Below are 13413 nucleotides of genomic sequence, written 5' to 3'. Positions count from 1 at the left end.
TCACACTTCAGCAAATGGTATATGCCTTCTTTGTGTTGCTAACTGGACCGTTGGATTTCCTTCATAAGTATTAAATTATCATGGTGTTAATTTAGACGGCAGAACTGAAGTTATGTGATCTACAGGGGACTGTCACCTCACAGAGTGGTCGCAGTGGAGTTCCTGTCAGCTGACGTGTCTGGAAGGACGTAGTTTTGAGACGGTGGGCCGTCAGGCGCGCTCACAGGCTGTGGTCATACAAGTGCTGGAGAATCAGGACAGCTGCCCTCACCAAGCCTTCGAGACACGTCCATGTAAAGGTACAAGCAAAATATATAGTATGTGACCCTGGACCACAAAACCAGCCAATAAGGGTAAATTTTTTAAAAATTGATATTTATACATCATCTGAAAGCTGAATAAATAAGCTTTCCATTGATGCGTGGTTTGTTAGGATAGAACAATATTGAAAATCTGGAATCTGAGGGTGCAAAAAAAAAAAATCTAAATATTGAGAAAATCTCCTTTAAAGTTGTTCAGATGAAGTTCTTAGCAATGCATATTACTAATCAAAAATGAAGTTTTGACATATTTATGGTAAGAAATTTACAAAATATCTTCATGGAACATGATCTTAATATCCTAATGATTTTTGGCATAAAACAAAAATGTATAATTTTGACCCATACAATGTATTTTTGGCTATTGCTACAAATATACCTGTGCTACTCATGACTGCTTTTGTGCTCCAGGCTGACATATAATATATTTAAGGTTGGGAATCGAAAATTTCAGAATCAGATACTTAAAGTATACTTATTTCTGTGTTACTAATATTCAAATAATCACAGACGTACTGGGATAAAAGATTATAGTTTGGATATAAACTAATGTGTAAGGTTGTGATTAAAATACGAGTAAATCACCTTTTGAAACTAATTTTATACTTCAAATGAAGATTTAATGATTACATTGTTATGCCAGTAGGTGGCGAAAAGGGGCTGTTAAAATGTATTTGTCTTTGAATCCTACAAGAGATTTGTTTTCAAAAACGCCGATTCATCCATTAATGAAACAAGTCATTTAATCATAAACTACATGTGATTTGTTTTTAGTTGTCTAATGTTTTTTTTCTTCAGAATCATGAGAGAACCACAACTTTCGTTAGGAAACAAAATTCATCCAGACTCATGCAGTATTTTGCACACAACAGCTCTTAAAGAGTCCAGTTTTTATGCAGCATGTTGCTATTTGCTCATGGTATTCAGCTCCAATAAATGGTTGGCAAAAAAAGATACTAAATGTTTGATATCATTATTTAATCACATTGGAATCGAAAAGAATCGGAATTGATCAATTCAAACAATACCCCACCCTAAATATAATATAATATTACATAATATAATACAGTAATATAATTACATGTGCTTTGTATAGAAGCCCATTTCTGATAAATATTATAATATAGGACAGTCATAATTGACTGTTGAAATTAGATGACTTTAGATGATGGCATAATTATGATAATTATCTCATAATTAATTACCAAAATGTGAAATAAGTTGCCATAGTTTAAAATCGAATTATATTGAATGTGTGCAGTTTAAGTTTAATAGTTTTTTTTTTTCATCTTTTGGTATATGACATGTATATAACAGTATTTTCTGTGCCTGAGTACAGTCATTTTCATTCAGCTGACTGTGTGACTTCCACAGTGTACAGTAGTTTGTAGTGAATGAGTGAACAAGTCATAAAATGTCTCTTGTAATCTCATGCTGCTTGTAAGTTCATCACCACAGCAAAGATGGCATGATAGAAATGCAGTCATCTCTTCCCATGACTCTCAGTTGTGTATCAGAAAGTCTCTTGGCGTCTTGCTGATGCCTACATCGCTGCTGTAACAACCAACAAGATACACCAGAGATGTTCAGACAGCACTGTCTAAACAAATGAATCGCATTTCATTATTTACAAAATGCAGTCCCACAGATCAGATTTGAAAGGTAAATTGAATTTGAGTGAACAAACCCTATATATCCTGTGGAGCTCTGTGAGGGAATTTTATAATAGTGATCAAGCCAAAAATAAAATATTGAAGTAGGGTTTTTTGCAAGTAGTTATGCCCGTATCCAGACGGTCTATACCTTGGGGTCAGTAAGATTTTTTTTAAAGTATTTAATTAAAGAAATTAATATTTTTTTATTGAGCAGTGATCCATTAAATTGATCAAACGTGACAGTAAAAACATTTATAATGTTACAAAATATTTCTGAAATGTTGTTCTTTTGAAGTTTCTGTTCATCAAAGATTCCTGAAAAAAAGTGTATCAGAGTATCCACAAAAATAAGCATACGCTGTATTCAACATTGATAATAATCATAAATGTGTCTTGAGCATCAAAATCAGCATATTAGAATGATATCTGAAGTATCATGTGACACTGAAGACTGGAGTAATGGTTGCAGAAAATTCCGCTTTGCATAACAGGAATAAATTACATTTAAAAATATTTTATCTATGAAAAAATTGTTTTTAAATTCTAAAATGTAGTCTTTTTAAATATTTCCCAATAATATTGTTTTATTGTATTTTTGATTAAATAAATGCAGTATTTGTGAGCAGAAGAGATATCTTGTAAATGCATTAAAACATGTATGTATGTGTGTGTGTGTTATATATATATATATATATATATATATACACAAACACAGTGCCTTGCAAAAGTATTCATACCCCTTCATTTTCTTCACGTTTTATGTTGCTGCCTTATGTTAAACTGCTTTACAATACTTACTAATTACAATACAACAATCGTACATTCGTACATTTATTAAAAATAAAAAAAAAATGAAAAAAGTGCATTGCATAAGTATTCATACCCTTAACTGAGTACTTCGCTGAAGCACCTTTACAGCCTCAAGAGTTTTTTGGTAAGATGTGACAAGCTTTTCACATCAATATTTGGCAATTATTCTTCTCCTCACCTCTTCAACTCTCAAGCTCTGTCAGGTTGGATGGGGACAGACACACATTTTCAGGTTTCTCCAGAAATATTTTATTGGGTTCAAGCACAGGCTGTGGCTGGGCCACTCATGGACATTCACAGAGTTGTCAATAAGCCACTCTTGCTGTGTGCTTAGGACAGTGGTCTCAAACTCAATTCCTGGAGGACCACAGCTCTGCAGAGTTTAGCTCCAATAAGCTCCAACTCACACCTGCTTGCAAGTTTCTAGTAATCCTGAAGAGTTTGGTTAGCTAGATCAGGTGTGTTTGATTAGGGCTCGAGCTAAACTGTGCGGAGCTGTGGCCCTCCAGGAACTGAGTTTGAGACCAATGGCTTAGGGTCATTGTCCTGTTGGAAGTCGAACCTTCTGCCCAGTCTGAGGTTCTGAATGCTCTGGACTGGGTTTTCATTAAGGCTATCTCAATATTTTGGTGCATTGAGCTTTTCTTCTATTCTTATAAATATGAGGCTGCTACCAGCACACTTTATTATTGGGATGATACTCTGCTGGTGATGAGCAGTGCCTGGTTTCCTTCAAACATGATGCTTAGAATTGAGGTTCATCAGACCAGATAATCGTTTCCCACAGTCTGAGGGTCCTTCAGTGTGTTTTCACTGAGGAGAGGATCGAGTTTGGCTACACTGCCATAAAGCCCAGATCAATGGAGTGTTGCAGTGATGTTTGTCCTTCTGTAGGTTTCTCCTATCTCCACACATGATCAAAAGACCAAAGTCCTTCTCCATCAGTTGCTCAGTTTGGCCAGGAGGCCAGCTCTAGGAAGAGTCCTGGTTGTTTCAAACTTCTTCCATTAAGGGTGACTGAGACTACATGCTTCTGTGACCCGTCAATGCAGCAGAAATATTTCTGAACTCTTCCCCAGATGTGTGGCTTGATGCAATCGTGTTTCTGAGCTCTACAGGCAGTTTTTATTTTTTTTTATTTATTTTTTTTTTACCTCAGGGCTTGGTTATTGCTCTGATATGCATTATTAGCTGTTAGACCTTTTATTAAGACGTGTGTGCCTATCCAAATCATACCAGTTAAATTGAATTTGCCACAGGTTAACTTAACTCGTAGTGTAGCAACATCTACAAGCGATATGAAGGCTCCTGAGCTAAATTTCAACTGTCCAAGATAAAGGTACGAATACTTATGCAATGGAATCGTTTACGTTTTTTATTTTTAATAAATTTGCAAAGATGTTAAAAAACTGTTTTTTTGCTTTACCATTATGGTGTATATAGTGTAGATTGATGTGGGAAAAAAGTCATTTAAAGCAGTTTAACATAAGGCAGCAACATTACAAATTGTGAAAAAAATGAAGGGGTATGAATACTTTCGCAATGCACTGTATATATGTAAAATAAAATAATATTATAATCTGATGGACCACAAGTACATTTTGTAGTCCTCTGTGTGTGTTAGTAGGTCAAAGTGCAGTTATGCTTGCTCAAATGGTTATGTGTGTATGTTTATATATATATACACACACAGTGGTGTGAAAAAGTTTTTGCCCCCTTCCTGTTTTTATTTTTTTTATTTTTTGCATATTTGTCACACTTTAATGATTGAGATCATCAAACTAATTTTAATATTACACAAAGATAACCCAAGTATAAAATGCAGTTTTGAAATAATGATTTAATTTATTAAGGGAAAAATATACATGAAAAAGTAATTGCCCTCTAAATCTAATAGCTGGTTGTGTCACCCTTTGCAGCAACAACTGCAATCAAGCGTTTGCGATGACTGGCAATGAGTCTTTCACATCACTGTGGAGGAATTTTGGCCCACTCTGCAGAATTGTTTTAATTCAGCCACAATGGAGGGTTTTTGAGCATGAAAGGACTGTTTAAGGTCATGCCAAAGCAACATTCCAGACTTTGACTTGGCCACTCCAAAACCTTAATTTAGTTTTTCTTGAGCCATTCAGAGATGGACTTGCTGGTGTGTTTGGGATCATTGTCCTGCTGCATAACCCAAGTACGCTTGAGCTTGACGTCACAAACTGACGGCCGGACATTCTCCTTCAGGATTTTCTGATAGAGTGCAGAATTCATGGTTCCATCAGTTATATTTACATTTACATTTATGCATTTAGCAGACGCTTTTATCCAAAGCGACTTACATTGCATTCAAGTTACAGTTTTTACATTTTATCAGCTCTTGCTTTCCCTGGGAATCGAACCCATGACCTTGGCGTTGCTATTGCCATGCTCTACCATTTGAGCTACAGGAAAGCCAGTGTAGTTATGGCAAGTCATCCAGGTCCTGAATCTGCAAAGCAGCCCCAGACCATCACACTACCACCACCATGTTTGACTGTTGCTATGATGTTCTTTTTATGAAATGCTGTGTTGGTTTTATGCCAGATGTAATGGGGCACACACCTTCCAAAAAGTTTAACTTTTGTCTCATCAGTCCACTTGCCTTGGAACTCTCCCATGGATGCCATTTTTGCCCAGTCTCTTTCTTATTGTTGAATCATGAACACTGACCTTAATTGAGGCAAGTGAGGCCTGCAGTTCTTTAGATGTTGTTCTGGGTTCTTTTATTACCTCCTGGATGAGTCGTCGTTGTGCTCTTGGAGTAATTTTAGTAGGCCGGCCACTCTTGGGAAGATTCACCACTGTTCCGAGTTTTCTCCATTTGTGGATAATGGCTCTGACCGTGGTTCGCTGGAGTCCCAAAGCCTTAGAAATGGCTTTATAACCCTTTCCAGACTGATAAATGTCAACTAATTGTTTCTCATCTGTTCTTGAATTTCTTTAGATCGCGGCATGATGTGTTGCTCTTTAAGCATGCTTCACTTTGTCAGACAGGTTCTCTTTAAGTGATTTCTTCGATTCAACAGGTCTGGCAGTAATCAGGCTTGTGTGTGGCTAGTGAAATTTAACTCGGCTTTCTAAAATAATGTGGTTAATCACAATTCTTTCATGATTTAACAGGAGGGGGCAATTAATTTTTAATGTAGGGCCAGGTAGGTTTGGACAGCTTTTTCCCTTAATAAATAAAATCATAATTTAAAAACTGCATTTTGTATTTACTTGCACTATCTTTGTGTAATATTAAAATTTGTTTGATGATCTCAATATTTTAAGTGTGACAAATATACAAAAAATAAAAAAAAAACAGGAAGGGGGCAAAAACCTTTTCATGGCACTATATATATAAGTCTGCGCCTGAGTCAGTGTATAATGTCTGCATTTGGCTATTATCACACCTGACTGCCCAGTGCAAACCTAATGAGTGTCTCTCTCACTGCATGGGCCCGCAGGAGGGAAATGTCACAGTTACGAGTGGAGGACCAGTGCCTGGAATGACAACGAAAGATCAGTGTGGTGCCAGCGGGCTGATGGGGTCAATGTGACAGGTAGCCCACCGCTTACATTCAGACTGAGAGAATGACAAATATTCTGCACTGACTACACTTACAGAAAGATAATCAAAAGACCTGTCATCTCCACATGACCCAAAGCCTGTGGACAATGAAAATCCTGTCATCATTTACCCGCCCTCATGTCGTTCTAAACCTGTCTGCTGTTTACAGTGGAACACAGAGGAGACTTTCTGAACCATCTTAACATCTTGTGAAGTCCTTAGTGGCCAGAGACTTTGGAGAGAACTCTAAAAAGAGAAATAGGAAAGCACCATAAAGGCAGTCATGCACTGTCATCCACGTCTTCTGAAGCCAAGCAATAGTTTAATGTGACAAACAGCCCCAAATTTGAGTCATTATTCACTGATAATTCTCCTAATCAAACATTGAGAGACACAACACAAATTAAACATAGCAATATCTGTTAAACAGGTTGTACATTACTGTTCAAAAGTCTGGGGTCAGTGACAATTACAGGAATTAATACTTTAATTCAGCAAATATATATTACATTGATCAAAAGTGACAGATTTGTATAATGTTTCAACATATTTCTATTTCAAATATTAGCTGTTCTTTTAACATTTCTTTTCATCAAAGATTCCTGAATATTATGGTTTTACACAAAAATCTTAAGCAGCAGCAGCACGACTGTTTTCAACATTGTAATAACAAGAAATGTTTCTTGAGCACCAAATAACTTAGTTTTGCCATCACAGGAATACATTCCATTTTAAAAGTATTAACATAGAAAACTGTTCTTTAAAAATTGTAATAATATACATATACTTTTGATCAAACAAATGCTGCCTTGGTGAGCATAAGAGACTTCTTACAAAATCATTAAAGGGGTCATATGAGGATGCTAAAAATAGCATTATTTTGTGTGTTTGGTGTAATGTGTTTTTATATGGTTTAAGGTTCAAAAAACAGTGTCATGCCTTTTTTCTTTGCATGTGCATGTGGGCGTTATTATGCAAATCTTCTGATGTAGATATGTGGAGGCGTTTTAGGAAGGCATGGTTGAGTCCAGTGCTGCCAAGTCTGTGGTTTCCCTTGGAATCGGGCTACTTTAACACTGTTGCCGCAGGTTGTTTTTCATGCCCACGGGTTTAAGCAACCCCAATAACGTGATATTTAGCCCATAAAAGGCTAATTTTACCAGGAGAACCCTGGCAAAAAACGTGTATTTTACTCCCCGGAATGGAATTTTTACCGGGGGACCCCCCTCGAAACACGATTGGGCTAGTTTTGAGTAGCATTTGGGACTAAGACCAGACCAGCATTGCTCTAATTCATCTAAAGGATCCACATTTACTGCCTGAGAAATGCCTTATTTTTGATCATTAAATACAATAATAAGACGCTCACAGAGCTGTTACCAATCAAATGAAATCTCTAACAACAAAATGCATCTTTGCACTGCAGTGGTGGCACAGAAACGGCAATCTGAATTACAAATGCATGAATAAAGTTGAGAATAATGTTAAAAATTGTTTACTGGATGTTTTTATAAAAGCAAAATCTTTTTTTTCCTCTTGTGCTATTGCTTAATTATATCATATTATAGTATAATATAAAAATCCACATCTCATACACTCAAGCTCTTATACTCGCAAGAACTTTATTTGCAACAATATCTTGAATTTTGTGGGTGTATTTTATTAATTTTGGTGACATTTTTGACACAGTCCCTCAATAATTTCTGACCTGGCATAATAGTATAAATCATTTGTTCTCAGCCAGGGGCCCACTATGGGGCCTCAACAAACGTCCAAGGGGGCCTCAAAACAAGCATTAAAATAAGCTAAAACAGGTAAAAATCAAAGATATTTCTTAGTATTTGGTTATGAATATACATCTTTCTAGTCATGCTAAGCTCTAAAATATTTAGTTTGAGTGGAGGGGGCCTTCAAATAATGTGGACAATAAGGGGCTGTGAAGTCAAACATTTTGAGATCCACTGGTATAAATCAAATGATTTATTTTTGTTATTTAGTTATTTAAGTAGTTATTGATTGCATTTGTAGCAGGAAGCTTTACATCCAATCACATTAATGATGGTTGTAAATAAATCAGACAATTTAGTGATATCCCCTCAGTCGTGGTCTTGAAACAAAATCCCGAGTCCTCTTAGTCTGAGACCAAGACAAGGCCGAGTACAAATGCAATCAAGAGCGAGACAAGACCAAGAACATCAAAACATGGTCTTAAGACTGGTCTCAAGACCAAGACCGGCCTCGAGTACTACAACACTACTTTTAACCCTAACGCAGAACAGCAGGCTGAAATGTGTGGTTTGAATTTGGCAGACCTTGTCTAGGACAGTTTAGTAGCACATTCAACAAGTTCCCTATTCTCACCCTCCATTTCAACAGATATCATCAATAAACCAGCGCTCATCTGAGAGCGAACAATATAAATGTTATAAAACACTGTTTGATTGTGGCACAATGAACACGCTCCAGATGGCAAGCTTTCACTTGAGCATTAGGAGAGAGAATGAAGGCTTTCGGGCTGCGCAAAGTGCTGTAAATAACAGAGAAAGTGATCTTATCTGAGTACGGAATCGTCTCGGGAAAATATAAGCTGTGAAAGGTAATCTCTTCTGCTTGAGAAAAGCCCGAACCCAAGGTATTAGTCTCTGATGTTTTGACATGTAATTTTCTATTCCAAAATTACAATCATCACTGATTGATCAGAAGCTGCGATGGGTCCTTTAAGCCATTAAAGGATCCATCAATAGGACCCATCTGGCTATCAATAGGGAAATGGCAATAATTACCTCTGTTGTTTCCTGTTGGAAGGGGGCTGCTTTCCACAGAAACGGCCCACCACTGTGCGGCACTGTCACCCTCCCTGCACCAAACCCTTCTCCCACTGCAAGCAGGTAAACACACTGTGTGCAAAGATACCTTCCTGTATTTGAACCATATCTATTTTCACATTAAACCACCATGTAAATACCAATACAAATAATACGTCCTGTAGTTTGTAGTTTATGGCTTGGTATTAGGGAAATCATAAAGGGAGGCATTTCAGGCATGTGTCAAATTTGCATAATTGCTTTGAATAGAGGACAAAAACATTAAACTCACAAAACTGTACATTGACTGCCACTTGCAGTGCATTGAATGCAACTACATGCAATGCACTCCGTGCAACCACTTTTTTTCCTGCACAGGAATACTGATAAAAAATATAGATTTTGTCTTAAAGGAATATCAACTCGTCCCTTCTGGAGGTTACAGTGAGGCACTTACATTAGAAGTGAATGGGGCCAATTTTTGAAGCAGAAATCTGATGCTTAAAGTATAATTTTATAGAAGCATTTATGTTAAACTCCTGTGTATTGTTTGAGGTAAAGTTTCATAATTGTTGCAGTCGTTTCAGGGTTTTCGTTGTTATTATCATGGCAACAAATTTGTAAAATTTGATATAAAGAAAAATGGATTTTGGTCACTTTATATTAGGTGGCCTCAACTGCTATGTACTTACATCAAAAACTAAGTACAGAGTACTTATTGTGTTCATATTATATTGCAAAAAACTTTTGCTGCTATTGAGGTGGGATATGGGTAAGGTTAGGGACAGGTTTGGTGGGATGGGTAGGTTTAAGTGTGGGTTAACTAACTATACATGCAACTACAGAAATTATTTACGGATGTAATTACATGCAGGTATTTTTCTAAATATAATTACAATGTAAAAACATGTATGTACACAATAAGTGCATTGTATCAAATTATTAATTTAAATGTAAGTACTTCGTAGTTAAGGCCACCTAATATAAAGTGGGACCCAGATTTTTTTTTCCTCCCTAAAATCTTGTGGCTATACTATTGAAACTGAGTATTTTAACATGTACAGATTGGCCCTATAAACAGTGCCTCACTGTAACCTACTGATGAAAAGGAGGGGCAGACTGAAATGAGTTTTTGTGCTAATCAGCGTTATGCCACAAGTACTGTTGTTTGAGCTGAAGTTGCATTAAATGCAAAGTATTTCTTCAAACACTGTTTATGCGGTGCCTGAGTGTGACCCTCACAGCGACGGGGTCTCTTTCAGAGCGGCGTGTGCGGCTGTGAGAAGGGCTACACTGAAGTGATGACCACGCATGGATTCCTGGATTACTGCACCAAGACCCCAGGTGCTGACAACAAAAAGGCAGATGTGAAGACCAGCTCGGGAAGATTAAAACCAGGCACCACTCAGATGCAGGACTTCTTCGGCGAGTGGTCCCTGCAGCCGCTCGGCCCAGGTATTTGAAATGCAGATGAAGAGCAGGCTGATGTGGGCCAGCGGAGTGTGGCTTTGAGTTATAGCAGAATCGCTGGACGCCTTTATGAGACTCCAGATAGAGGCTGATGTAGAACTCTGTTTAATGCCTCAGTGTTTATTCCCTATTGGAGCTATGAGAAAAGCTGCACTGGACAGAGTCTCATAACAGCGTGATTTGTATTGCCCATAACTTGACAGACAGAGTTGCTTTATTGCTGGCTGGAGGCCATTTCTGATTAGAAGTGAATTTAGCGGCCTGTGGTACAACAACTGTGTGCTGTGAGGTTACCAGTAGGTGTGGGTTTCAGCCTCCAGATGGAGGGACAAAATTCCAGTACTTTCACTTGCAAAAGTACTTTACAAGGTCTCCTCTGTCTGAAATAATGTTATATTATATTATATTTGACTATTTTATATTATATTATTCTATGCCATTTAGATTTTTCTTTTATTATTATTATTATGATATTTTGGATTATATTATGAGCATATAGACTACAGTTCACAAGTTTGGGGTCAGTAAGTTCGTTTTTTTTGTTTTTCAATAAATACTGTTATTTAGCAAGGACACATTGAACTGATGGTAAAGATATTTAGAATGTTACATTTTTTTTCTATTTATCATAGAATCGGGGGGGGGGGGGGGTGCATTACAGTTTCTACAAAAATATTAGGCAGCACAATGATTTCTGAAGGATCATGTGACACTAGAAACTGGAATAATAACTGCTGAAAATTCAGCGTTGCCATCATAGGATTAAATTACATTTTAAAATATATATATTCAAATAGAAAATAGTTATCAATATTACTGTTGTGTACAGTATTTTTGATCAAATAAATGCAGCCTTGGTGAGCAAAAATATTCAAAAAATATTATAGTCCCCAAACTTTTAATAATGTTTTATTAATTGTATTTCGGATTATTATTAATTGTATTTTGGACCGGTTTTGTTAGTAGTTTATTAATCCAGGTGCATTCAAATGCAGCAGTACCTCACGTGGCCTGCCAACAATTGTTTGATCTCAAACTGAGTTTGTGCAAAAATTGAAAATAAAAATACAATAAAGCTAAACTAAACACTGCAATATGTAATTGTAAAATATAACAGAGAAGCATACGACTCTTTATAGGCCAGAGTTTTATAAGTCAGAGCAGTTTTAACAGGTCCTTATTCCATTTTTCTATCCACCAGCGGGCTTCTTCTCTGAATTAAAGTTATTCTAAAGTGTTACAAAACTTTGCAGGATCTTGTTTTGCTGAGAGTAGTTTTTGCATCATCCATTGTGTGAGTCTCAAAGGATCCAGGTCTGGAGAAGCTCTCTGTGCTGCTCATCAGACTGCCGTCTTTTGTCTTTTATCTGCGAGATGTGTTCTGAGACCTTGTCATATCAGTTATACAAGCATCTTAATGGCTCTGTGACACACACCTTGTTCTTTGGAAGATGGTGAAACAGTTTCTTCAGGTACATTGTCTCCGGCGTGGATGTGCCATCTGTTACTGCTGCAACAGGCCCCTGTGCGGAAACCACAAGCAATAAAAATGATGCTCCCATGTATTTCAGTAGTGATCACACTCCTGTTTTCTGATCTCACAGATGGAAGAATAAAGCTGTGGGTCTATGGGTTAACAGCTGGAGGATTCATTCTCATATTATTCATAATCGCCGTGGCCTTTCTGTTTTGGTATGTATGCTATCAAATTTTAACACACACACCATTGAATGGAAAGACAATACCTGTTTGAAAACAGTCATTATTTATCTGTGATTTTGGTTGATGAGAGAAATTGCACTTCACCTATTGACTATTTGTTGACTTGCAACCTTTAGTCTGACTTATAACAACTTGTTGCTTCCATCTAGTGGTAAAGTTTAGAAATAAAATAGAAAGTAGCTGTATATATATATATATATATATATATATATATATATATATATATATATATATATATATATATATATATATATATATATATATATATATATATATATATATATATATATATATATATATATAAAGAGTTCAGATGCAAAAGCCTCTAAGTGGTATCTGAAATTTTCATCCGCAATTAGCATTTTTCTCGGGCTCCTATGTTCAGATATTTCACTTCAATGGCAATGAAAATAAAATAAAGTGAAACTACTGAACCTACACATAGGAGCCTAAGAAAAATGTTAATTTTTGAAGAAAATTAAGTTTGCATTTTAACTCTTCATATATGTGACCCTGGAGCACAAAACCAGCCATAAGTTGAGATTTATACATCACATGAAAGCTGAATAAATAATCTTTCCATTGATGTATGGTTTGTTATGATAGGACAATATTTGTCTGAGATACAACTATTTGAAAATCTGGAATCTGAGGGAGCAAAAAAATATAAATATTGAGAAAATCTCCTTTAAAGTTGTTCAAATGAAGTTCTTAGCAATGCATATTACTAATCAGAAATGAAGTTTCGATATTTACGGTAGGAAATTTACCAAATATATTAATGGAACATGATTTTTATTTAATATCCTAATGATTTTTGGCATAAAAGAAAAATTTATAATTTTGACCCATTCAATGTATTTTTGGCTATTGCTACAAATATACCCCAGAGACTTAAGACTGCGTTTGTGCTCCAGGGTCACATATCAATTACATTTAATCTTTCTTTTTCTTCTTCTCTGTATGCCAGCAAACCGTCCAAACAGAGTAAAAGTGCATCTCCACCACAGAAGCCCTTGACTCTGGCCTATGACGGGGATGTGGACATGTGA

The 13413-nt window shown here is 36.4% G+C and overlaps 1 protein-coding gene across 1 annotated transcript in view; it reads left to right on the top strand.

Annotated features, from left to right (window-relative positions):
- Positions 1 to 13413, top strand: part of LOC306876681 (thrombospondin type-1 domain-containing protein 7B-like) — a gene marked incomplete at both ends in the record, with an annotated part of 147110 nt that extends 133697 nt beyond the window's left edge. Inside the window, 6 exons of the mRNA XM_079428026.1 lie at positions 126 to 299; positions 6262 to 6357; positions 9171 to 9253; positions 10432 to 10624; positions 12244 to 12331; positions 13332 to 13413. Of these exons, the coding sequence (XP_079284152.1) occupies positions 126 to 299; positions 6262 to 6357; positions 9171 to 9253; positions 10432 to 10624; positions 12244 to 12331; positions 13332 to 13413 (716 nt within the window). The remainder of the gene's footprint in view (positions 1 to 125; positions 300 to 6261; positions 6358 to 9170; positions 9254 to 10431; positions 10625 to 12243; positions 12332 to 13331) is intronic.

This window comes from Barbus barbus, assembly GCF_936440315.1.
Source record: "Barbus barbus genome assembly, chromosome: 11".
In the NCBI taxonomy this organism is placed as follows: domain Eukaryota; kingdom Metazoa; phylum Chordata; class Actinopteri; order Cypriniformes; family Cyprinidae; genus Barbus; species Barbus barbus.
This window is presented reverse-complemented; position numbering and strand designations above follow the sequence as displayed.